The 27995-nt window shown below is 38.8% G+C and overlaps 1 protein-coding gene across 3 annotated transcripts in view; it reads right to left on the bottom strand.

Annotated features, from left to right (window-relative positions):
* The window catches only part of Hel89B (histone acetyltransferase 1), a 570925-nt gene that overhangs the window by 535776 nt on the left and 7154 nt on the right, over positions 1-27995 (bottom strand). For all 3 annotated transcript variants that reach the window (XM_067150030.2, XM_067150029.2, XM_067150032.2), the window contains exon 3: positions 4868-5109. In XM_067150030.2, the coding sequence (XP_067006131.2) occupies positions 4868-5109 (242 nt within the window). The remainder of the gene's footprint in view (positions 1-4867; positions 5110-27995) is intronic.

Below are 27995 nucleotides of genomic sequence, written 5' to 3'. Positions count from 1 at the left end.
CAGAGAGAAAAGCCTTCATATCACGCATTAATAAAATGGAAATGGCCCACCACTCAACTAAAGACATCTACAATAAGAGAATGATATCCTTCATCATCATCAGTTTTCCACTCCAGTTGCCCGGGTGTGGTTTACGAGCTCTCTCCACTTCTGTCTGTCCATGACCACTCTTCTGTCAGGACGACATCCCAGCCAACTCCTCTTGTTCCTATGTCTTCTTTCACTTGATCCAGCCATCTCTTCCTAGGTCTTCCTACCGATTGTTTTCCGGCCACAACTGTGTATAGCCATTGTTTTGCTGTCCTTCCATCGTCCATTCGTTTGACATGGCCAAACCATTTCAAACGGGCCCTTGTCACTTTTTCATTCAGGGATGGGTACACAACAGCTTCCTCCCTTATTCTTTCATTCCTTACCCTGTCCCTTTTTTGTCTTCTGCACCATAGTTCGTAGGAACTTCATTTCTGCGGCTTGTAGTTTGCTATCCACTTGTTGGGTTGTTGTGCAGGTTTTTAGGCCTTAAATGCCAAAATTAGACATTACTGTACTGTTATTCGATCAGAGGCTTTTGTATGCGGCAGAGACTCTTACAATGAACAAGAAAGGTCTAATGGAAAAACTAGAGGTTAAAGAAAGGAAGATTTTTGAGAAAAATCGTGGGTCCCATCAAAGAAAACAGCGGGTACAGAAGGCGTCACAACCACGAATTATACAAGCACGTGGAGAAGACAAGCGACACGATTCGAAAAAGAAGGATTGCCTTTTATAGCCACGTGACAAGAATGAGCCCAGGCAGGATATTTAAACGGATATTAACGTACTTTCAAGATAAGAAAACCAAAGGGGCAAGGTTCACAGAAGGTGAGAAAGTTCTACGAGAAATGGAAATTTCTCCTAAAGATATCCAGGAGTGTGTTCCGCTTAAGGAAAAACTACGTACGCACAAAGGTTTCCAAAAAAGCCGAAGTTGAAGACAGGGAAGGCGTGGAGCTAAGAGAGAAAAGAACAATACCAGAGACTAATGCAGGAGCATTGGGTGGCAGTTAACCCATTCCACTACAATGATGGGTACAGCCGTCAAGAGTTCCACATTCATTAACATGCAATGATGGGTACAACTGTCCCCGTGTACTCAAGTCGGAAATATGTCTGTCTGACTACCGATTTCTTTCGATTGTGATGTTGTACTTTAGAATTACATTCCTAGATAGTTCTAGCGTGTTTACATACCAATGTTATTATCCGAAGGCAATTTTGTCAATGTTTATTTTGCTTCTAAAGTTGGTCATCTTTTTCACGAAATGAATGCTATCATGGAGCAAGATGTTATGTAAACATCGCAAGGAGGAAGAGGTAAGAAATCTCTAATTTCCGCTTGATAGTGGCGATGAAGATCTCAGAATTATCTGATAGTAGTTTTAGCAGTGATAGTGTGTCTGAGAACTGTGACTCCACTCGTGAAACATAGTTAGGATGAAGATAATTGAAAATTGAGTTTGGCCAGTAATTTTCTGAAAGGCAATGCGTGCGCAGTTGTTCGGGAGCTAAATACTGTATTCAGGGGGCATTTGGGCGGTAATGCTACAGAATATGAGGTGAGTCAGTTCCTTACTGACACTTTTTGGGAGGGAATTTGCAAGGAAACCAATGCATATGTAAATAAAATTCTGGAAGATATCACCCTCCCTGATTCCACTATAGGAGGTCCATCTCAAGATAGCACACCAATGAGACTACAGGGAAGGCACTGGGATTATTTTCCTGAAACGATTGCTCCTACAGCAAGTAAATCAGCCACATCAAGGAAATGTAAAGTCTGTTTTGAGCATGGAATCCGGAAGGAATCTTGCTTCAAGTGCAATATATGCAAAGTTTCCCTCCACGTGGATGGATGTTTCAAGGTGTACCATACCTTAAAAAGGCTTCATTTAATTGTAGTAAGTTAAACTCTAACCCAAAATTTTGCTAGTTTGATGCAGTATGCTTTTGTAACCATTTTACCATCCATAACATAAAATGTAGAAAAAATAATCGCATTCCAAGGTACATTTCTCAAGGAAAATATTTGCACGGCAATGGGTTAAAGCTCAAAAAAGGAGACAGTTGAACTGACGTGGTCCCCAGTTGGCCGAAACAACAACAACAACAACAATAATAATAATAATAATAATAATAATAATAATAATAATCATGCCACCCTGTCCTGTGCTAACCACTTCATTTCTACGTTACTACATCCTAGATCTACTCTAATGTGTTTGTCATATTTATACCTTGCTATATTCCTGCCATTTTTACTGCCTACATGTCCCTCATTAACTAACTGAACAAGCCCTGAGTGTCTTAAGATGTGTCTTATCATTCTGTCTCTTCTTCTGGTCACATTTCATCAAATCATTCTTTCACTTATTCAGTCCAGTATCTCATCATTTGTGATTCGATATACCCATCTCACCTTCAACATTTTTCTATAACACCATATTTCAAAACCTTCCATTTTCTTTTAGAACAGTTATTGTCCATGTTTCACTTCCATAGAATGCCATGCTTCAGGTGAAAGTCTTGAAAAACGTCTTTCTAATTCCTATATCAGTGCTTGAAGTGAGCAAATTTCCTTCCTCAAGAAAAAATGCAGAGTACTGCCGCAGTGTTGTATATAAGATGGCGGTCAAAGCACTTTTCTCATGCATGGCAAGTAATAAAAGGTCGAAGAATAGGACCAGTAAATAATGTTTAATAACCCACTGTTCGGAAAAATAAGGCTTTAACTAACAATTATTCATCATAATACATTTATTTTAGAAAGAAAGTGATCTGCAATATGTACTATAGTTACTTTTATGAGCCCCAGGACAAAAGAATTTCATACTTGTTCTCTCGTGTTTTTCCCCCACATCTTTTAATACACTCCTGTTACTTTTAGAGGACCCAGTGGAAAAGTTTTCGTATTTGTTCTCTGAAGTTTTTCACACTTTTCAATGTTCCTCTCTAATCTACAGAAACACTAAACATACAACATAAAATGTAGGCCTACACGTGTGTAAAGTGGTTTCATATCCTGTTGGGTAGTTTTTAATTGGATATATATATATTTTTTTTTTTCCTTACTTTCAATTTGCTTTACATCACACTGATACGGATAGGTATTATGGTGACAATGGGATAGGAAAGTGCTAGGAGTGCGAAGGAAGCGACCGGAGCTTTAAATAAGGTACAGCCCCAGCATTTGCCTAGTGTGAAAATGGAAAACCATCTTCGGAGTGGATGACAATGGGGTTCGAAACCCTATCTCCAAAATGAAAGCTAACAGCTGCGTGTCCCTAACTGCATGCCCAATTTGCTCGGTAATCGGATATTCAATACTATATTTTCCTGTTTTAACACGTTCTCTTTCCTTGTCTCCTGCAGAAACGTCTTAACAAGGTGTTACTGTAATAGGCTATCGTCACTGTTGTTAATTATACTCATTTCATATGAAGGTAGCAATTCCTTTTTATGGGGGTAACTGAGGTGATTTTGGAATCGCAAATGTTTGGGTCTATGAGTGCAGAGTTAACTGTATGTCTAATTATTTAACTGCGGTTCTTGCTTGAGTTTGGTATTTTCTCGTGATTTCCTTTTGGGCTATCTTTCCTCTTATTCTTGTTCGTTGTGGGTTTGTTCTTCTTCCTTCTTCTAAATTGGTATTTTAATTCAACCTCATAAGTCCATTATATCGCTTCCAAGTGCACCTTATATTAAATTCAATAACAAATATTTTGTTCTCTGTTATATCAGACGATGATGTATTTAAAAAATTCAAATCATACCTTCTAATGTATTCCTCGTAATTATTATTATTATTATTATTATTATTATTATTATTATTATTATTATTATTATCATCATCATCAAAGCTGAAATCTGATTCTCCTAATTCTTTTATTTTACCTTTTCTTTACCACTCACAATTCTGATTCACATCAGTGTTTTGTTTTTATTTCACCCCATTTTTACTAGGGTGGTTTTTCATTTTTGGGGTGGGGGCTTTGTTATGCAGGCCTTGCCTGGTGTTAGAAAGTTTTGTATCATCATCTTGATTCATTCAGTAATTTTTCTCCAGCAATTTTAAGGTGGAATATTCCTATTTTCTCTTAATGTTATGTGATAATCTTATGAGAGAGTGTTAGTATGAATTATGAATGTAATCGTTTTAATATTCCATTTTCTTTTAATGTTATGTGATAATCTTATGGGAGAGTGTTACTATGAATTATGAATTTAATCATTTTAATTTGAAAGGTATAATAATTTATAATTTCGTGTGGCTATTTCTAGCCGGGTGCAGCCCTTGTAAGGCAGACCCTCCGATGAGGGTGGGCGGCATCTGCCATGTGTAAGTAACTGCGTGTTATTGTGGTGGAGGATAGTGTTATGTGTGGTGTGTGAGTTGCAGGGATGTTGAGGACAGCACAAACACCCAGCCCCCGGGCCATTGGAATTAACCAATGAAGGTTAAAATCCCCGACCCGGCCAGGAATCGAACCCGGGACCCTCTGAACCGAAGGTCAGTACGGTGACCATTCAGCCAACGAGTCGGACTATTTGAAAGGTGAACTAGGTTGAGACAAGGGAGCCTCAGTGGCACAGGCGGCAGCGCGCCGGCCTCTCACCGCTGGGTTCCGTGGTTCAAATCCCTGTCACTCCATGTAAGATTTGTGCTCGTGCTCGATAAAGTGGAGTTGAGACAGGGTTTTCTCTGGGTACTTCCATGAAGTTGTTTGTTATTTTGGCTTGTGATGCTAGAGGATGAAAAAGATTCACTAACACAAACATGTACATTTTACTCACATAACTTTAAAAAGTTCTCCAAATAAAAACCTATTACCTTCTTTACTATCCAACCCTGGTGGATCCCATTGTGGAACATTCTGTATGACAGCTTCTACTGCTTGTCCAGCAGCAATGCGAGTTTCCCAGGCTGGGCTATGTAGGTATGTTGTGATGCGTGCTAGTAAGTGGTGAAGCTCATGAGGGTGTAGTCTTTGTACTTCACCCAACTGGCGAGCAGCTGCTTTCCTTGTCACAGCAGAAGATCCCGTTTCCAGCAAAACAAACAAACGATCCAGTCTGAAAAATGTATTTACTTATTTATTTATTGACTTATTATATATATATGGCATGGCTCAGACTATGAAGCCTGCTGTTATGCCAAACCATGTGCTACATTGTACAAACTACAAAGTCTTAAGGTTCCTAATTACATATAGTTAAATTATGAAATTACACTTAAATAATACTTATAAACAAAAGGCAAATTTCTGAGAGCTGCTATAGAGAAACATTAAATACTAATTTCTTAAGTCTATATACCATTTACAACATCTCTTTTTAAATATATTTCTACTATGTGTCTAATTACAGTCAGAAGGGAATTCCAGGAGTGTATGGGTGCAGGTATGAATTGAGTTGCCATTAACTTGTCGTGGAGTAAATTGGGAAGCTCAGCAGGGAAGAGGTTTTTGACCTTGTAGGTATACTGTTTGGGGATGACAAATATTTAAGGTCTGTTCTCAAAGAACTTGGTTTGTCTGTAACGAAGGATGTTGAAGATGATGCTGCTTGCTGTTTAAAGGGCTCTAACATCTAAGATCATCGGCCCCTATGAAGGATGTTGTGGAGAAGCGAGATCAAGTGGAGGTTTTTTCACTCAGCTAAATATTACCATGACAGCTGTTCAAGAGAGGGTGATATATGGCAATACCTGAGCAAATTTAATACAAAATGGATGCATGTATTATAAGCCGCTGAAGTAAGTGTGGTGTTTAGATTCTTGTATATTACGTCACCACAATCAAAGATGGGTAGAATTAAGCTCTGAACAAATAATTTCCTTGAATTTAGTGGAAGGAGATCCCATAAACTTATCAGGGAGTGCAAATAAAAGAATACTTTTGGCAAATTTTTATTGTGTGCTCTGTACTTACCAAAAACGAGGCCAAGGTTCTTTGAATTTAGTGAGGGTCATCCTAAGAAAATGGCAGGCAAACCCTAAATGTGCTCCATAACTGAACAGGGGACTATTGAGTACAAGGCCATTATGGGCCATGATTATTGTGTGTAGGCCCAGAAATTAAGATAGTATTGTGGCTGACTTAATGAGTTATACAGGGTCTGAGAGAGTGTGTACCCCAGACCATGTGTTGAAATGAATGCTAGTGGCGTTGCGTCGCACTGACACAGATAGGTCTTATGGTAACGATGGGATAGGAAAGGCCTAGGAATTGGAAGGAAGCAACCGTGGCCTTAATTAAGGTACAGCCCCAGCATTTGCCTGGTGTGAAAATAGGAAACCATGGGAAACCATCTTCAGGACTGCCAACAGTGGGATTCAAACCCACTACCTCCCGGATACAAGCTCACTGCCCAACTCACCCGGTTGGAAACGAATGATTTGATGACCAGAGTGCTGAGATTTCTTTCCGCTCAGCAAGCTTATTTGCCAGGTGTAGAGAGATGTTAGTTGTGTCTCCACAGAGGATGAGTCCAGAGAAAGTGAGTTGTACACACAATCCCATTAGCCAAGGGTAAGGTACGGTACGCAGGGTGCCTGAGCCACGCAAACAAAGATTGCATTTTTCCCTCTGCGACCAGCTGATCTCATGTTTGGAAACTACAAGCCATAACGATGCTTGAGTGTTGGAATGCAACCTACTGACTACCAAATGATCGACAACTCGTAGGATCGTTTCCCACTATCCCCACCCAGTCAACTGTAAATATTTATGTCTTTCCTTTCAGGTACAGTGTTTAGTGTGATTCATTTCTTGTTGTTTATGTCTTGTGATTGAAAATGAAAAATGAAAACCTACAACCTGTTTTCCAGTCATTAATAAATCACTTTGGGAGTGGCGACCCCGTCGTACTAAAAGCCTATATCTGCTTCATTCATTCCATCCCTGACCCGGTCAAAGTGATTTATTAATGACTGATAGATGCTATGAAATGAGAATGGAGAGTGTTGCTGGAATGAAAGATGACAGGGAAAACCGGAGTACCCGGAGAAAAACCTGTCCCACCTCCGCTTTGTCCAGCACAAATCTCACATGGAGTGACCGGGATTTGAACCACGGTATCCAGCGGTGAGAGGCTGACGCGCTGCCGTCTGAGCCACGGAGGTTCTCTTGTGATTATAATGTCAAATTGATGTGTTTCTTAAAGGGGATTGTAACATACATAAGTGAGGCACTATTACTTGATTAACCCATACAATGGGAAACTACTTCAGTTAAACTATCAATTACACTGGCCTGTGAAGATTTTCTAGCAAAAGTAATTGTATGTGATATACGTTACATTTAGTGTCCTTATGTAAAAAATAATACCAGTTGTTTCGTATCACGTACATATTTGTAACAAGTCCGCCTCATGTTTATGCTGATGGAGCTTCGCTGTTGTAAATGAAGTTCGAATTGGTTGTATGGAATGCAGGTATGGATATAGGTTCTTTCCAACACAGTCCCTGTACCAGTACATGGTCTCCTTGCGCATGCGCAATACGAAAAATCCTTTCCAACACAGTCAAAATTGCGTTCATGTACTCGTCCATGTACTACAGTCAGGCGTTCCAACTAACTCTTCGCATCGATCCCTGGCAGTCGGAACTAGTCCGCAGTCTAAAGCATGTACTGAGCCGTACATTTCTGTGACATGCGCACAAACACTGTATTGTTGCCTCCTGCTGTACGCTGATTTCTTTGGAGTTCCTTAATCAGCTGTTGTTTATGCACATTGCACGCTCTTTTCCCATTAATAAATTAATCAGCTGTTTGGTTACTGAGGTTAGGATAGTGACGACGATTTTTTACAATCTGAAGAAAAAGAAATGAAAATTATTTAGGTAACGGTAATTAAATATCTTTCTTTAGTTATTTATGTATTGTTTACATTAGGCCTATAGTTTATAAAGGCACAAAAGCTACCAGGTGAAACAAAATATAATTTAAATACGATGTATTTTTCTGAAGAAACTGTTCCTCATTATAACGAAAATGAATTTTTCGAGTATTTCCACATTAGCCGAGGAGTTGCTCAAGTTATTACAAATCGATATGAAAGAACTGAACATCATTAAAGACAATATGGGCAGTATGAGAAAATTTCGGCATTCCACTTTATATGTGACGTACTCTATCTTTGATATTTCAGCATTCATTGGACGGCGTTACTCTTATTCCTTGGAGTTCATAAATGAGAATCCATTCCAACACAACCCAATCGTGTATCAATCCCGGAACCAATACGAAGTCAGCGCATGCGTATAGAGCGATATATGGATGCGTCCATGTACTGACAGCAAACTGCGTGTTGGAAAGAACCTTATGTCTACGAGAAAACATTGTATGTGCTCTGTTTTGGAGGGAGTAGGTAATCATACAGAAACATCGGAAGAACAATTACAACAGTTTCAGTTCGCACATGCGCAATGTCAGACAAGGTCAAAACGCCAAGATCGCATTTCTCCATAGTCTGAGAAGAGAATCTGAGAGTGTATGTCACGCCTCTGTCTACAAGTTACAATGTGCACTTGAAGTCGATTGAGTGAATAAGTGAGTTAGTTGTTAAAATGGCAAGTGGCAGTGATGTTCGGAGGCGAAAATGTATGTACAATCCCAACTCTATCTGCTATACACTGCCGGAATTTTTTTTTTTTTGCTAGTTGCTTTACGTTGCACCGACACAGATAAGTCTTATGTATATGTGGCCAGTATACAATTAAAGGCCAGAAGCAAAATATTACGCCAATTATAAAAAGCCAGTACTTGGCATATTTTAACATGAAGTTAGGTGATCAGGACAAGAATTTTGCACCCCATATTGTGTGTAAAACATATGTAGAAAACCTGTGGCAATGGTACAATGGGTTGTTGCCGTCAATGCCATTCAGAATCCCAATGGCTTGGCGGGAACAAAGAAATCATTTTGACGAATGTTATTTTTGTGTATGTAAAGTGTCCGGGTTCAATACGGAAAAAAAAAAAGGCATTTTTTATCCCTGCCTTCCATCTGCCATAACCCCAATACCACATGGACCCGATATTCCTGTCCCAAAATCACCAATACAGTTACCAGAGAGTGTGTCTTCGTCATCTTCAAGTGCAGAGGATGGTGATGATGATACCTTTGTACTGGATGTTGAGGATAAAACTCCACGTCTTTAAAATCAGTGTGACGTAATTGATTTAGTGCATGACCTAGGCCTCATTAAAGAAAAGAGTGAACTTTTAGGATCAACATTAAAAGAAAGAAATAGGGGCCAATGACCTAGATGTTAGGCCCCTTTAAACAAGCATCATCATCATCATCATCATCATCATCATCATCATCAAAAGAGAGAAACTTTTTACTTCCTGGGAGAAATTCATATTGTTACAGAAATCGGGAGGAAGAATTCCGGGAGTTTTTTGTTCACGAAGATGAACTTATGTTTTGCTGTGATATCCCTGGCTTGATTCATCGTCCTGGAACTATTTACCAAACAAAGGACTGGCATCTATTTATTGATACCAGTAAAAGAAGTCTCAAAGGTGTTCTTCTGCACAATGGACATAAACTTGCTTCTGTGCAAGTTGCCCATTCAACATCTCTTCGCAAAAACTAACACAATTTTTATCTATGATGTTGCAGAAACTAAACTACAATGAACATAGATGGTTACTGTGCTGTGATTTAAAAGTGTGCAGTATTATATTAGGGCACCAAGGAGGATATACAAAGTTCCCCGTTTTCTCTGTGAGTAGGACTCTCGGGACAGGGATCGTCACTGGTTAGTGTCCGAGTGGCCCAAGAGGAAACAGTTCGTGCCTGGAGAAAAAACATCGTAAATCGTCTATAATTGATCCTCAAAGTGTGTTACTGCCCCCTTTACATATTAAATTGGGAATTATGAAGCAGTATGTGAAGAGTTTGGATACAGGCAGTCCCTGCTTTCGGTACCTCTGTCAGAAATTTCCAAGACTGTCGGATGCCAAAAATTAAGGAAGGTGATTATGATGGCCCCCAAATTCGAAGTTAATGAAGGATCCGACATTCAGTATAACGATGAATGAAACATAGCTTCAGGAATGCAAATCATTCAAGGATGTTGTAGGAAATACCTGGGTAATGTTAAAGATGTCAACTACCAACAGACTGTGAAAACCATGCTGTACAACTTCCAGAAATTGGGTTGCCGCATGAGCTTAAAATTACATTTCCCTCACAGTCATCTGGATTATTTCCTGCAAATTTAGGAGCATTCAGCGAGGAATATGCCAAGCGGTTATATCAGGATCTAAAAGAAATGGAACGAAGGTATCAGGGCGATGGAACGTCTCTATGATGTCAGATTACTGTTGGTGTCTAGTGCGAGGTAACACTACTGAGAGAAACAAACGCAAATCAACACAGCGTTCATTCACATCAAAGTGCAGCAAACAATAGCGGTCTTGTACTGAGATTCATACATTCTAGCAATGAACATGTTACTTTTTTGTATATTCCTTGCAATTTGAGCATGTCCCATTAAAATTACATATATTCTCTATTATGGTGTTTTCTATTGAAATTACACTATGTCAAATTTGGATTTCAAGCAGCAAAAAAACTGTACATGATAGGCAGAAACAGTTTACACACTTGAAATCAGCATACCTAAATTAGGGTAAATCACCTCTTCAACCTTTCGCCAGAGAGATTTTTTTTTTTTTTTTTTTCACAGGCCAGTGTTATTTGGTGCGCCTGTTTAATTGATGCCATTCTACTGTTTCAATTTATTCAAATATATGACATTTAATTGTTATGTCCTTGCTCGCATGCAGCCATTCGACTCTCAATAAATCAATACTTGGCGGCATGCCAGCTTGCTACAAGGCACTTGGTGTGGGTCCACATTCCAGCATGGACGTGTGTATCTGTGTGTCCATGGGGACACGTGTTGTACTCGCCACAATGGACTTGATTCAATGTCCTGAATCTGCAGGATAGACTAAATACTTCTCTTTATGTTTTAATCATGTGAATTATCAGTTTGTGATGTGATGCGGCCCCGTGATGTAGGGGTAGCGTGCCTGACTCTCGCCCGGAGGTCTCGGGTTCGATTCCCAGCCAGGTCAGGGATTTTTCTCTAAACCTGAGAGCTGGTTAGAGGTCCACTCAGCCTACGTGATTAGAATTGAGGAGCTACCTGATGGTGAGATGGTGGCCCCGGTCTCGAAAGCCCAGAATAACGGCCGAGAGGATGCGTCGTGCTAACCACACGACCCCTCATAATCTACAGGCCTTCGGGCTTAGCAGTGGTCACTGGGGAGGCTCGTTGAAGGACGTTAAGCGCCGTGGGGTTTGGGTTTTTTCCCCCCTAAATTTTAAAACTGGCAGTGATGGGAGTGTTATCATTCATATTTGGATTATCTTCTTTAATTTTCATCTCAGCAGATGTAAGTAATCTCATATACATGTCTTTCTCTCTGGCATTCTACTACCCAGTGGTGTATTTCAAGAAAATATTACCTCAAGGTTAACTCATTATGTACAATCTTTAAAAATTCAATAATGGCGTCTGCCCAAACTATTGATGATGGCATTGAAAAAAGAAATAATTATTTGTTGGATATCATCTAAAAAAGACTTATTTTAGCGACTTCAAAAAAATTTAATGAACTTTCATTTAAAATTATTACGAGAATTATTACATGGATGAACTATTCACCTGCTTCAGTCTAAACTTTATAGCCTATCTGGATAATGTTCACTGACGAAATTCATAAAATATGCGTTTATTCATATTCTCTCTTCAAAAATTATTTGAATCCTTCTGAATTGTTAATTATACTCATTTCATGTGAAGGTAGTAATTCATTTTTTGGGGGGGGGGGGTAACAGGTGATTTTGGAATCACAAATGTGTGTAAAGTTAACTCTATTGGTATTTTCTCCCGATTTCCTTTTGTGTTATCTTTCCTCTTATTCTTGTTCGTTGTGGATTTTTGTTCTTTTTCTTCTTCATCTAGAGTTGGGTATTTTAATTCAACCTCATAAATCCATTATATCACTGCCAAGGGCACCTTACATTAAATTCAATAAGAAAGATTTTGTTCTCCGTTATATCAAATGATGATGTACTTAAAAAATTCAAATCATACCTTCTAATGTATTCCTCGTAATTATCAAATCAAATCAAATCAAAATCTCTTTATTTGCAAACGAGGTGTCTACCTCGGTGGCAAATGGTAGGCCCACAATAAAATACATTATTGTCAAGCACTAAATTTTAAATTAACAAGAGAAGAAAATTTTTTTTTCTAGAATACAATAATATACAATTTATGCTAACAATTTTTTTTCTATTAAACAAACAGATCATCCTTAATAAATTTATATTGTTTACAAAATTCTACTTATAATATCTCCTATACTTACAAACATAGTCGACTCATATACAGTATGTGGAATTACTTCAAATAATACTATGCAACTGGTATAAGATTAAAATTTACATTGCATTTATTTACTTTTTTTTTTACCCATTTTGGAACCTAAGTAACATAACGACCTGCTGCGTCTTAACCAGAGCCCCCTTTTGCCACCACCTTTCAGAGTTCCTGAAGGGCCTTCACAGCTAACGTAGCAGTCCCAGGGCATTCAAAGTCCCCACTGTACTTCACCCCTACAGGCAGTCCCCTACTTTGGCTGTCCAAACTCCATGGACCAGGGGATGGAATTAATTATTTTTTTAACACACATTTTTTATTTACAATAGCCTGCACTGGTCGAATGATCTCTAACATTTCATTTATTTTCCCTGTTGCTGTTTATTCTCTTCTTGAATACCTGTACAGATTTTGGAAAAGGATCAAACACTACCCCTGGTAAACTGTTCCACTCCTTCACACCCTTCCCAATGAATGAAAATTTACCCCAGTCGCTTCTGCTAAAATTCCTTACAACGAGCTCGATAGCTGCAGTCGCTTAAGTGCGGCCAGTATCCAGTAATCGGGAGATCATGGGTTCGAGCCCCACTGTCGGCAGCCCTGAAGATGGTTTTCCGTGGTTTCCCATTTTCACACCAGGCAAATGCCGGGGCTGTACCTTAATTAAGGACACGGCCGCTTCCTTCCACTTTCTAGGCCTTTCCCATCCCATCGTCGCCATAAGACATATCTGTGTCGGTGCGACGTAAAGCAAATAGCAAAAAAAAAAAAAATTCCTTCTAATTTTATACTTGTGGTCAGTTCTGCCAATATAATTATTTTCCAACTGAAGCCTCTCACGGATTTCTCCCCATGCTTCTTCTCCTGTATAGGCTCTACATTATCCTATAAGTCTAGTTTTCTCCCTTCTCTTACTTAAAGTTTCCCACCCAAGTTCCTCTAACATTTCTGATACACTACTCTTTCTCCTGAAATCCCCTGTTACAAATCTTGCTGCTTTCCTCTGCACACTACTGATTTCTTTTATTAGGTATTCTTGGTGGGGATCCCAAACACTGTTTGCATATTCCAATAGTGGACGAACCATACTTCAGTAACATTTTTCTTTTAATTCTTTGTTGCATCCTTTAAGTAGCCTCATTACGACATGTTTGCTTTTGCTTTTGCTGTTTGCTTTCCCAACAATGTCATCAACATGACCCTTCCAGTGCAAATTACTTTCAAATCTCATACCTAAGTATTTGCACTTGCCATCTTTTGGGATAACTACCTCATCCAAAGTATATTCAAATTCAGTTTTAAAGCTCCTGTTTGTAAATGTTGTAACAGTTGATTTGCCTCCATTAACCTTCATACTATTTTCTTCAACCCACTGTTGGATACTTTCAAGGTCCCTTTGTAATTCTGAACAATCCTCAATGTTATTTATTTCCCTATAAAGAATTATATCATCTGCATACAATCTTATTTTTGATGTTATCAAATCAAATCAAAATCTCTTTATTTGCAAATGAGGTGTCTACCTCGGTGGCAAATGGTACACTAAAATACATTATTGTTAAGCACTAAATATTAATTTAACAAGAGAAGAAAATTTTTCCTATAATACAATATTATACAATTTACGCTAACAATGTTTTCTATTAAACACACAGCTAATCCTTAATAAATTTATATTGTTTACAAAATTCTACTTATAATATCTCCTGTACTACTTACAAATATAGTCAACTGATATACAGTATGTGGAATGACTTCAAATGATACTATACAACTGGTATAACATTAATATTTACATTGCATTTATTTATTTACTTTTTTTTTTTTTTTTACCCGTTCTGGATCCTAAGTAGCATAACGACCTGCTGCGTCTTAACCAGAGCCCCTTTTGCCACCACTTTTCAGAGTTCCTGAAGGGCCTTCACAGCTACCGTAGCGGTCCCAGGGCCCTCGAAGTCCCCACTGTACTTCACCCCTACAGGCAGTCCCCTACTTTGGCTGTCCAAACTCCTTAGACCAGGGGATGGAATTAATTTATTCACACACATTTTTTTTATTTACAATAACCTGCACTGGTCGAATGCCCTCTAACACTTCATTTATTTTCTCTGTTGCTGTTTATTCTCTTCTTGAATATCTGTACAGATTTTGGAAAAGGATCAAACACTACACCTGGTAAACTGTTCCACTCCTTCACACCCTTCCCAATGAATGAAAATTTACCCCAATCGCTTCTGCTAAAATTCCTTCTAATTTTATATTTGTGGTCAGTCCTGCCAATATAATTATTTTCCAACTGAAGCCTCTCACGGATTTCTCCCCATGCTTCTTCTCCTGTATAGGCTCTACATTATCCTATAAGTCTAGTTTTCTCCCTTCTCTTACTTAAAGTTTCCCACCCAAGTTCCTCTAACATTTCTGATACACTACTCTTTCTCCTGAAATCCCCTGTTACAAATCTTGCTGCTTTCCTCTGCACACTACTGATTTCTTTTATTAGGTATTCTTGGTGGGGATCCCAAACACTGTTTGCATATTCCAATAGTGGACGAACCATACTTCAGTAACATTTTTCTTTTAATTCTTTGTTGCATCCTTTAAGTAGCCTCATTACGACATGTAATGATCTGTTTGCTTTCCCAACAATGTCATCAACATGACCTTCCAGTGCAAATTACTTTCAAATCTCATACCTAAGTATTTACACTTGCTATCTTTTGAGATAACTACCTCATCCAAAGTATATTCAAATTCAGTTTTAAAGCTCCTGTTTGTAAATGTTGTAACAGTTGATTTGCCTCCATTAACCTTCATACTATTTTCTTCAACCCACTGTTGGATACTTTCAAGGTCCCTTTGTAATTCTGAACAATCCTCAATGTTATTTATTTCCCTATAAAGAATTATATCATCTGCATACAATCTTATTTTTGATGTTATCAAATCAAATCAAAATCTCTTTATTTGCAAATGAGGTGTCTACCTCGGTGGCAAATGGTACACTAAAATACATTATTGTCAAGCACTAAATATTAATTTAACAAGAGAAGAAAATTTTTCCTATAATACAATATTATACAATTTACGCTAACAATGTTTTCTATTAAACACACAGCTCATCCTTAATAAATTTATATTGTTTACAAAATTCTACTTATAATATCTCCTGTACTACTTACAAATATAGTCAACTGATATACAGTATGTGGAATGACTTCAAATGATACTATACAACTGGTATAACATTAATATTTACATTGCATTTATTTATTTACTTTTTTTTTTTTTTTTTTTACCCGTTCTGGATCCCAAGTAGCATAACGACCTGCTGCGTCTTAACCAGAGCCCCTTTTGCCACCACTTTTCAGAGTTCCTGAAGGGCCTTCACAGCTACCGTAGCGGTCCCAGGGCCCTCGAAGTCCCCACTGTACTTCACCCCTACAGGCAGTCCCCTACTTTGGCTGTCCAAACTCCTTAGACCAGGGGATGGAATTAATTTATTCACACACATTTTTTTATTTACAATAACCTGCACTGGTCGAATGCCCTCTAACACTTCATTTATTTTCTCTGTTGCTGTTTATTCTCTTCTTGAATATCTGTACAGATTTTGGAAAAGGATCAAACACTACACCTGGTAAACTGTTCCACTCCTTCACACCCTTCCCAATGAATGAAAATTTACCCCAATCGCTTCTGCTAAAATTCCTTCTAATTTTATATTTGTGGTCAGTCCTGCCAATATAATTATTTTCCAACTGAAGCCTCTCACGGATTTCTCCCCATGCTTCTTCTCCTGTATAGGCTCTATATAATCCTATAAGTCTAGTTTTCTCCCTTCTCTTACTTAAAGTTTCCCATCCAAGTTCCTTTAACATTTCTGATACACTACTCTTTCTCCTGAAATCCCCTGTTACAAATCTTGTTGCTTTCCTCTGCACACTATCTATTTCTTTTATTAGGTATTCTTGGTGAGGATCCCAAACACTGTTTGCATATTCCAATAATGGACGAACCATACTCAAGTAACTTTTTTCTTTTAATTCTTTGTTGCATCCTTTAAGTAGCCTCATTATGACATGTAATGATCTGTATGCTTTCCCAACAATGTCATCAATATGACCCTTCCAGTGCAAATTACTTTCAAATCTCACACCTAAGTATTTGCACTTGCCATCTTTTGGGATAACTACCTCATCCAAAGTATATTCAAATTCAGTTTTAAAGCTCCTGTTTGTAAAAGTTGTAACAGTTGATTTGCCTCCATTAACCTTCATATTATTTTCTTCAACCCATTGTTGGATACTTTCAAGGTCCCTTTGTAATTCTGAACAATCCTCAATGTTGTTTATTTCCCTATAAACAATTATGTCATCTGCATACAATCTTATTTTTGATGTTATATTGTTCCCTAAATCATTTGCGTATATTAAGAAAAGTAACGGACCGATTATACTACCCTGTGCGATTCCATTCCAAACTTTCTCTTCCTGTGATATATTATTTCCTACTTTGACTTTCTGAACCCTTGAATTTAGAAATGTTCTTATCCAACGTATAACCCTTACGTCCAATCCTATTCCCTCCAATTTCTTTAATATTATTCCATGTTCCACTCTATCATAGGCTTTGGAAAGATCTATGGCTATGTAATCTAACTGGCCTCCTGAATCCAACTGATCTGATATGTCCTACTGAAACCCACCAGTTGTGCCTCACAAGAAAATTTCTTTCTAAATCCATACTGGCTCCTCATGAACCAATTTTTATCATCACATATCCCTCTGATGTACTTTGCTATTAAACTCTCCAGTATTTTACAAACTAATACTGGTCAGGCTGATTGGTCTGTAGTTCTCTGGTTTCCTTTTATCACCCTTTCCTTTATAAATTTGTATTATTATAGATTCCTTCCATTCTTTTGGTATTACACTATTATTTATGACATAGTCAAAGAGAAATTTTAAATAAGGCACTATGTACCACCCCATTGTCTTTAATACCTCCAAAGTAATTTGATCAATTCCTGCTGCTTTTCCTTGCTGAAGCAGTTGGATTTCTCTCAAAATATCTTCATTTGTGAATGAGAAGCTTCTTGTTTCCCTATGTGTCTCTCCCTCTCTATCTTCTGTTACTGTTTCCAACTCCTGACAATCTTCTACTGAATCTCTGAATTCCCTACTAAATAGATTTGCTTTCTCAGTATCTGTTGAATAGTGTTCACCCCCTTCTCCCACCATTGTAGGAATTTGGATTGCTTTTCCTTTTTGATTCCTAATATATGAATACATCTTTTTCCATTTCCCTTTGTGGTCATTACCCTCTTGAAGTATGCCATTCATATATTTCTCTTTTGCTTCCTTTTTCACTCTATTCAGTTCCCTCATTAGCTGTTTTCTGGTTTCTCTATTCTCCGTACCCTCTTTGATTTGCCTGTTTACTATTCTACATTTTCTTTTTAATTTCCTTATTTCCCTTGTATAATAAACAGGGTCTGAGGTCATTTTACCCTTCTTAACACATACAAATCTCTTCTCTCCTTCACAAATGATTCCTTTAAATTTAGCCCAAAGTGTATCCACATTACTCCCTTCACTTATCCAACAACTGAATTGTGATTTAAGGTAAGTCCCAAATTCATCAACTTTAGTTTTTCTGTATAATTTCTTGTCTTGTGTGACCCTCTTATTAAGCATTTTTGGTACAAGTCCTAAATCCATTATTACAGCCTTATGGTCACCTATTCCTTCAATTATTATTATTATTATTATTATTATTATCACCGCGGTATGTAGAAAATTGAAATCTGATTCTCCTAATTCTTTTATTTTACCTTTTCTTGGCCACTCACAATTCTGATTCACATCAGTGTTTTGTTTTTATTTCACCCCATTTTTACTAGGGTGGTTTTAAATTTCCTTTTTTGGGGGGGGGGCTTTGTTATGCAGACCTTGCCTGGTGTTAGAAAGCCTTGTATGATCATCGTGATTCATTTAGCGATTTTTCTCCAGTAATTTTAAGGTGGAATATTCCCATTTTCTCTTAATGTCATGTGATAATCTTGTGGGAGAGTGTTACTATGAATTATGAATTGAATCATTTTTATATTCCCATATTCTTATAATGTTATGTGATTATCTTATGGTGGTGGTGATTACAGTTTTAGATTATCTTATGGGAGAGTGTTACTATGAATCATGAATTTAATCATTTTAATTTGAAAGGTTAACTAGGTTGAAACAAGAGCCTCCGTGGCTCAGGCGGCAGCCTCTCACCGCTGTGTTCTGTGGTTTAAATCCGGTTACTCCGTGTGAGATTTGAGCTGGACAAAGCGGAGGCTGGACAGGTTTCTCTCTCGGTACTCCTGTTTTCCCTGTCATATTTAATTCTAGCAACACTCACCAATATCATTTTATTTGTCAGTAATTAATCATTGCCCCAGAGGAGTACAACAGGCATCGGCAGCCGGCACAATTCTTATCCTCACCATTAGATGGGGGCTTCATTCATTCTATTCCTGACCCGATTGAATGACTCAAACAGGCTGTGAATTGAAAAAAACTAGGTTGAAACAAGGGAGCCTCTGTGGCTAAGGCAGCCTCTCACCGCTGGATTCCATGGTTAAAATCCCGGTCACTCCATTTGAGATTTGTGTTGGACAAAGCAGAGGCGGGACAGGTTTTCCTCCGGGTACTCTGGTTTTCCCTGTCATCTTTCATTCCAGGAACACTCTCCACTATCATTTCATTTGTCACGCATTAATCATTGCCCCAGGAGTGCGACAGTCTTCGGCAGCCGGCACAATTCCTATCCTCGCCGCAAGATGGGGGCTTTATTCATTCCATCCTTGACCCAGTCACTGACTGGAAAACAGGTTGTAGGTTTCCATTTTTAACTAGGTTGAAACAAATTTCAACTTTCAGCAAGGTCCCAACTTAAACTGCATCTTTAATAAGAACTCCAATTAGATCCAATTAACTGAATACTTATTATCAAAAAACTATATTAATTGGTTTATTTCTTGTTAGTTAAATGTTACATAATCTTAGAAAGGATGCTTCCTGTTAAGTATTTATGATTTTAAATAACAACTGGTTTCAATTATGCACCAATTATTTTCATTTCTTGTTAATCATTTCGATCTATGTACTTCTATTAATGATTCTAATTATTATTTGAACCATCTCAGATTATCATTGCTCCCAGTTTTGATTACTTTGATTTTCTTTCCATCTTATAAGGTCTTGACTTCTTGTTTGAAATACTGAGTATAACTGTTTACTTGTCACGTGTTTAGTTTCCTTATGAATCCAGGCCGTTTACTTCTATGATTTATATGGGTTCGAAATTTTATTTACTAAAATTACTGAGGCCAATGTAAGTTGAACTTGTTTCTGTTCTGGTGTTTTTCTTATTTGTGCCGTGTTTTGCTTTTGAATCATTTTCTTATATTTTTCTGGGTATTCCTTGTGCCAGTATAGGAATATTAGCTCACTGGTTAGGGCAGCACAACTGTGAGCTTGGATCCGGGAGATAGTGGGTTCGAGTCCCAATGTCAGCGGCCTTGAAGATGGTTTTCCGTTGTTTCCCATTTTCACACCAGGCAAATGTTTAACAAAGTCCATGGCCGGATCCTTCACACTCCTGGGCCTTTCCTATCCCATCGCCGCCATAAGACCTATCTGTGCCAGTGCGATGTTAAGCCAATTGTAGAAAAAAATGTATTATAGAACCTGTTCCACTACTGTATGATAATTTTTTTTACACATACTTTTTAGATCCCTGGTTGCCGGACGCACCACGCAGCGTCTCCACTGAGCTAGGCCACGGAGGGACAGGGGATGGTGCAGTATAGATAATTTAAGGCAGAAACAGGTTCCAAGAAAGACATTTAAGGAATCATTCATGAATAAGAAGAGTGAGGATCTACAGAAAGCAGAAGTATTCAATCAGCAGTATGTAAAGATTTTGAGTTAGAAGGATAATGTCCAGAGAGAGGAGGAGACTAATACTCACGAAGTATCGAAATTTACGTACGATAGCAAAGATATCTACGAATACGATACAAATGTTGAAAATTAGAAATCAGCTGGAATTGATAAAATTTTGGAGGATATATTAAAGACAATGAGTTGGAATATAGTACCATATCTGAAGTACTTATTTGATTAGTTTACATGAAAGAGCTATATTAAATGAATGGAAAGTGCTATAGTAGCCCTTGTGTATACAGGAAACAGTAATATACATGAACATGAAAATTACAGGCCATCAGCTTGACATGTGTTGCATGTAAGTTTTGAGAAAGCATTATTTCTGATTATGTTAGCCTTGATTGCAAAATTAACAAACGGTTCGATAAAAGGCAATTTGTCTTTTGGAAGGGTTATTCCACTGAAGCTCAACTTGTAGTATTCCAGCAAGATATAGCAAATATCTTAGATTCAGGAGGCCTAATCTGTATCACAATTGACCAATCTAGGCATTTGCTAGGGTAGATCACAGGAGACTAATGACAAAAGTGAGTGCAAATGGACAAGACTAAAGAGTGACTGTATGGGTGGCTATATTTCTAGAAAACAGAACTCACAAAATTAAACTAGGTGAAGCATTATTTGATCCTGTAATCATTAAGAGGGGAATTCCTCCAGGCAAAATTATTGGACTTTTTTTATATATAAATAATATGAGTAAAGAACTGGAATCAGAGATAAGGCTTTCTTGCAGATGATGTTATACTGCATAGAGTAATAAATAGGTTACAAAATTGTGAGCAACTGCAAAAAGATCTTGACAATGTTGCGATATCGACAGCAGCCAATGGTATGATGATAAACGGGGTTAAAAGTCAGGCTGTGAGTTTCACAAGTAGGAAAAGTCCTCTCAGTCTCAGTTTTAATTACTGCATTGATGGGGTGAAAGTTCCTTATGGGGATCACTGTAAGTACCTAGGTGTTAATATTAGGAAAGATCTTCATTGGGGTAATCACATAAGCAGAATTGTAAATGTCAGGTACAGATCTTTGCACATGGTTATGAGGGTATTTAGGGGTTTTAGTAATAACTAGAGAGGAATAGCATTACTGTCATTGAATGAAGATTTATGAAAAGATAAATTTACAAGAAGTCAAGAACAAGATAGATTCACAATTAAGAGAACAACTAGGATTTAGACCTGGAACATCAACTATTGATGTCATATTTACAGCTAGACAAGTAGTAGAAAAGAAATGAGAATTTGGGAAAGACATCGCATTTGCATTCATAGATATACAAAAGGCTTATGTCACGGTTACAAGAGAAGAGATATGGCAAGGTCTGTATAGAATGGAATTGTCAAGAGAAATGCAATTCAGAATTAGAAACATGTATAACAAATGTCTGAACAGTGTGATAATAGATGGCAAAAAATCAGAATGGTTTAGAACAAACAGAGGAGTTTGACAAGAAGGTGTACTTTCACCAGTGCTCTTTAATATAGTGATGGACAACATTACAAGGAAAGCTTGCCAAGGGTCAACAGCAAATTATATGAAGGTCATAGCATATGCAGATAATGGAATGATATGGGAAGAAAATGAACAAAAACTGGCAGAACAACTAAATACCTGGCAGAGGGAAACTGAAGAAGCAGGCACAGAAAAAGTTTAACAAAAAGTGAGGTAATGAAAATTAGTAGAGAAAACAGAAAAATGAAGGATGTTAGGTGCAAAGTAATGGAAGTTAAAGAAGTTAGATTGTTTAGATACCTAATAAGCTAACTGGGAGAGGAAACATAAAGGAAGAAATGTTGAAGAGGATACAAAATCACTCAAAATTTTATTACTGTGTATCATACATCTTCATCCACCAACTTGGGTCAATGTTTGGGAAGCCAGGCTCTGCCTGTCACAAGTCAGGACAAAGGGTGAGTGATAGAAGAGTAACACCTCTTTTAAAAACTTTTTTTTTTTGCTAGTTGCTTTATGTTGCACCGACACAGATAGGTCTTATGGCGACGATGGGACAGGAAAGGGCTAGGAGTGGGAAGGAAGCAGCCATGGCCTTAATTAAGGTACAACCCCAGCATTTGCCTGGTGTGAAAATGAAAAACCATCTTCAGGGCTGCAGATAGTGGGGTTCGAACCTACTATCTCCCGAATACTGGATACTGGCTGCAATTAAGCGGCTGCAGCTATCGAGCTCAGTTTAAAAAAAAAAAAAACCTTGGTCCAGCTGACCCGGCTGGTAGTCCCATGTAAGGATCCCTTGCCAGGGTTACGGTGAAGACCTCAACGGCAGTGAAGGTGGAGAAGAGGGACTTCGGAATGGTGGAACTGACGGAAGAGGCAACCCTCCTATTCGGGGAAAATAGAACAGGAACTGCTGCCTTGTAGTTAGAAGTGGGAACTTCAAAGGCTAAGGGAAGAAACTCCGACAGAAAATCTGTAGACCTGGCTACTTAGAAGGCAGCCCCTTCACCAGGCTTTGGGTGCTGAAGACCAATAACCTACATGGCCAAGATTACCCTATTACAGAAACATCAATGGATAGAAGCCGGATGGATAAAATGGTTTTGACGTTTAGCATGAAATCTGACACAAGAATTGGAATGTGGAATGTACAGACAATGTGGCAGGCAGGAAGACTGGCTGAAGTATCTAGGGAGATGAAGCGATACAGGTTGGACATACTAGGCTTGAGGGAGACGAGATGGCTGGGTTCGGTGAGATAAAAACCCAGGAAGGGGACACGCTGCTGTACTCGGGAAGAGAAGAAGAACATAGAGGGGGTGTTGGATTATTGATCACCCAAAAGATAAGGAAGAGTTTTATAGAATGGTACCCAGTCTCAGAAAGGATTGTAGTAGCTAGATTTGCATCAAGAGTTAGACCAATTACAGTGGTGAAGTGTTATGTACCAACAGAGTTAGGAGAAAAAGAGGAAAAAGAGAAATTTTATGGTCAGCTACCTCGAAACCTGTTAAAGGCAAAGAAAGGGGATATTATGGTCGTGATGGGAGACCTGAATGCAAAAGTTGGCAATGATAACCAAAAAGTAGAAAATATAATGGGAAAACACGGTATAGGTAATAGAAATGAGAATGGTGAAAGACTTGTTGAATTTTGTAGTAACCACAGGCTGGTGACAGGAGGCACTATCTTCCCTCATAAGAATTGTCATAAAGCGATGTGGGTTTCCCCTGATCATAGAACGGAGAATCAGATCGGCCATTTCACTGTCAGCAAGACATGACGAACCTCCCTGTTGGATGTGAGGAACATGAGGGGGGCAGATGTGAGAAGTGATCATCACTTAGTAGTAGCTACGCTCCAACTGAAGATTGCAAGTACTATACTAGACTTAACTAAAGTTGGTGTATGACAGGTAAGGTTGGAGGGAGAAGCATTGCATGTGGCATTTCACGATGTTGCAACATTCCAGCATTCCTTTCTACATTCTCTTACCCCTCGCTTCCGGCTCACTTGTTCCCTCCTTCATTCTGACCGCTGTGACATGAACCGGTCTTTCTTCACATTCTTGTTTTCTACTGTAATGGGAGTCATCGCAAATGGGACAAATTTTGCTGTGACTGTGACTGACTTGGTTGGTCTCATGTTGCGTTATTTTTAACAGGGACTGGCCTGATAAGCTCAGACAGTAGAGCGCTGACCTGCTGATCCCAACTTAGCAGGTTCGATCCTGGCTCAGTCCGGTGGTATTTGAAAGTGCTACAGAATGTAAAATCAATAACATTATTATTCTTTAACAGGGGTGCTACCTATAGCCTGACAAATCCTTCAACAAGCCCTTTGTCCTACACCTTATTGGCATAAGGACGTGAACAAATAAGAAAAAAGGAGTTCAAGGGCAAAAGGGTGCGCGGGGAGGACGGGGAGTCATAAATCATGTGTACTCTTTTCCACACCACCCAGCGGTAGAGTACCTGGCGCGTTTCATTGTACTCGAAATATAAATTAAAATACAATGATTGTACGTATGTATGTAAATATTTAAAATTCAATTAGAAACTTACTAACGGCCACAAAACAGAAATAGAATGCCACTCACACTGAACTGCTTGCAACAAGATCTAACTCACAAGTGAAGTGAGAGGTTTGGCAACTCCCAGCAAGACGAGCTGCCTAGAAGTTTTATCTCCATGGCAACCGCAGTTGCCCCACCCTCGTTTCCATGGCAACCATACCGCCACTCCCTTTATCCCGCCCCGGCAGGCAGTAAACAGACCTCCCTCTAAGAAATGTCAGACGCCAACTTTCATTATTACTAGTATAGGCACATACATCAGAAGAGGAGGATAAATTATGTATAACTGGGATAAACTGATGGATAAGGAGGCGCAACAATATTTTTCACTAGAATTGAGTAACCGAATCCAATAGCTAAGAGAGGAAGAAGGACAAGATATTTAACATAATTGGAAGAGCATAGAGAGTAACTACATTAATACCTGTGAAAAGGTCTTAGGCAAAAGGGAGAGAGGAAGAGAGGAATGGATTACTTCTGAGACACAGGAAGCCGTGAATCAAAGGGAGTAATGTAAGAAAAGACTCAATACTTCAAGAACACAAGAAGAGAAGGTACAAGCTAGAACTGACTTTAATGAACTTAACAAAATAGTGTCTGCCTGCTGTCATTTCTTGATGGATACAGTACTTTTGCATCCATCTCTTGGCACAGGCCAGAGTAAAGTGTAGCTTCCACCGAAGTCCCAGTCAACATCCATGGCTGTGACAATATGGAAGTTGCTGGGGTATGGGTAGTGGTGAGTAATGACATTCAGAGCATGACTAGTGCATCTGAGTGTTATGAAAGGTGCTGCTCATAGGGTCAGTCGTGCTGCAATAGTACTTCTGACCCAGTGAGGAAAGCAATGGCAAACTACCTCACTCCTCATCTTGCCTAGTACGCCTCATTTTGGTGCTGCCATTGGTTTTGGGGGTTTCCTTATAACCGCATAACCTTTGGTGGTGCTATTTGAGGATCCAACCAGCCTCTGGGCTGATGACCTAACAGACAGACAACAAAATAGTGAAGAGGAGATATGAACGTGACAAACGGGCATTTATCAATAATCTTGCAGCACAAAACAATGATAGTAAGACCCTTTACCACATTACAAAGAGACTAACAGGAAAGTTTTCTAGATCTGACAAGCCAGTGAAAGCCAAAGATGGAAGATTATTGTCCACACAAAAAAAAGGAACAGCTAGAAAGATGGAGAGAACACTTTCTGGAGATCTTGAATCGTGAAACAATCGAGGAAGAGGAGACAGAGGTGATGACAGAAGAAGAGCAGGAAGATGTTGCTATCAGTACAGAACCACCATCAAGAACAGAGATCCACAGGGCCGTTAAACAACTAAAGAATGCCAAAGCAGCAGGCATGGACAATATCGCACCGGAGGCCTTGAAAGTGGATGTGGGTACTTCAGTCGAGATTCTGTTCCCCACTTTTCAAGAAGATATGGGAAAAAGATCCCCACAGATTGGAAGAAAGGACTGTTGATTAAGCTTCCAAAGAAAAGAGATTTATTAGAATGTGATAACTGGAGAGGGATTACCCTCCTTGCGATACCAAGTAAGGTACTCTCACGAGTAATTTTAGGAAGGATGGAAAAGCGAGTTAACTCAAGGCTGAGGAAAGTACAAGCAGGATTTAGAGAAGGTTATTCCTGTAAAGACCAGATCAACACACTGCACATAATTATATAACAATCCACGGAGCTGCTATCGTCATTGCACCTACTATTTGTAGACTTTGAAAAGGCGTTTGATAGCGTAATGAGGAAGAAGATGTGGAAAGCCATAAAAGTGTTTGGGATACCAAAATAAATTATAAAGATAACCCAAGAAATGTATGAGAACTACACATGTCAAATTTTACATCAGGGGTGGTTGTCTGACCCCATCCCAGTAAACACAGGAGTTAAGCAAGGATGTTTACTGTCACCTATACTATTTCTGATGGTGCTGGATCTTATGATGAAGAAGGCAATGAATCACCGAAGAGGAATTCAATAAGAACTGACAGGCAGGGAGGACTTGGACTTCGTGGATGACTTGTGTTTGCTAGCCAGCAGTTTTAAGGATATGGAAGCAAAGCTGAATGATATAAAAACCGAAGCATCAGAGGTGGGAATGTAGAAAAATGGAAAGAAAACCAAGGAGATGCGCTATAATAACCGAAACAAGGCACTATTATTTTTAGGAAACCAAGAGATCGAGCAAGTCAAGCAGTTTTGCTACCCGGGAAGTATAGTCACCCCTAAGGGAAGAATTATAGAGGATATAGGAAATAGCATAAATAAGGCTAAAGGAGCATTTGCAATGCTGAGACCAATCTGGAAATGAAGGGAACTCAACACCTATAAAAAACTACGCATCTTCAACACAAATGTCAAGTCAGTACTGCTCTATGGGTGTGAAACATGGAAGACTAACAAACAACTGATTAGCAGACTTCAAACATTTGTGAACAGAAGTTTGAGGAATATCCTGAGGATATGGTGGCCACAAGTAATCGCCAATGAAGAGCTATGGAGAACAACTCATCAAACACCCATTGATAATGAGATGCATCGTAGGATATGGAAGTGGATCGGGCATACATTACGGCGAGATAAAGACAACATAGCAAGGCAAGCCCTGGAATGGAACCCACAAGGTAGCAGGAAAAGAGGCAGACCAAGGAATACATGGAGGAGAAGTGTAATAGCAGAAGGGATGGAGAAAAGAGAAAAGACCTGGATCGAGATCAGGACGATGGCGCAGAACAGAGTCCGGTGGCGGAAGTTCATTGATGCCCTATGCTCCACTTAGGAGATACAGAAAATAAGTCATCATACATAATCAGAAATTGGAAATTACCTACCAAAGCAAAAATCATTTTATATATATATATATATATATATATATATATTACTTGCCAATATTGACCTTTGGATCAGAATGTTGGACAAAAATATATCTCAGTAGATTACAAGCAGCAGATATGTTCTTTCTCTAAGGGATCTTGGTTAAAACGAGGAAAGACAAGATAAGAAATGAAACAATATGAATCACACTACAGATCAACCCCCTAAAAGAAACTATGGAGAGAAATAGGCTGAAATGGTTTGGCCACATAAAAAGAATGGGACAAGAAAGATTACCAAGAAGAGCTCTGGAATGGACAGAATCTGGAAGAAGACCAATTGGAAAACCACGAACAACATCGAGGGATCAGGTAGAGGATGACGTAAATCGGAAAGAACTACAATGGGAGAGAGTGATGAACGACTGACTGTGGGAAAAATGAGGAGATTGGAAGAGGCTCTGTGAACTACCTGCATAAGCAGAAACATAGCAGTAAGTAGTAACGATGCGAAGGAGAGGGTGTATATGTCTCTGGTAAGACACCAACTAGAGTACTGTTCCCGTGTGTGGGACCCTCACCAGGATTACTTGATTTGAGAACTGGAAAAAATCCGAGAATAGCAGCTTGATTTGTTCTGGATGATTTCTGACAAAAGAGTAGTGTTATGAAAATGTTGCAAGGTTTGAGCTG

This window comes from Anabrus simplex, chromosome 6 (assembly GCF_040414725.1).
Source record: "Anabrus simplex isolate iqAnaSimp1 chromosome 6, ASM4041472v1, whole genome shotgun sequence".
NCBI lineage: Eukaryota > Metazoa > Arthropoda > Insecta > Orthoptera > Tettigoniidae > Anabrus > Anabrus simplex.
The sequence above is the reverse complement of the archived record's forward strand: the minus strand, read 5'-3'. Positions and strand labels throughout refer to the sequence as shown.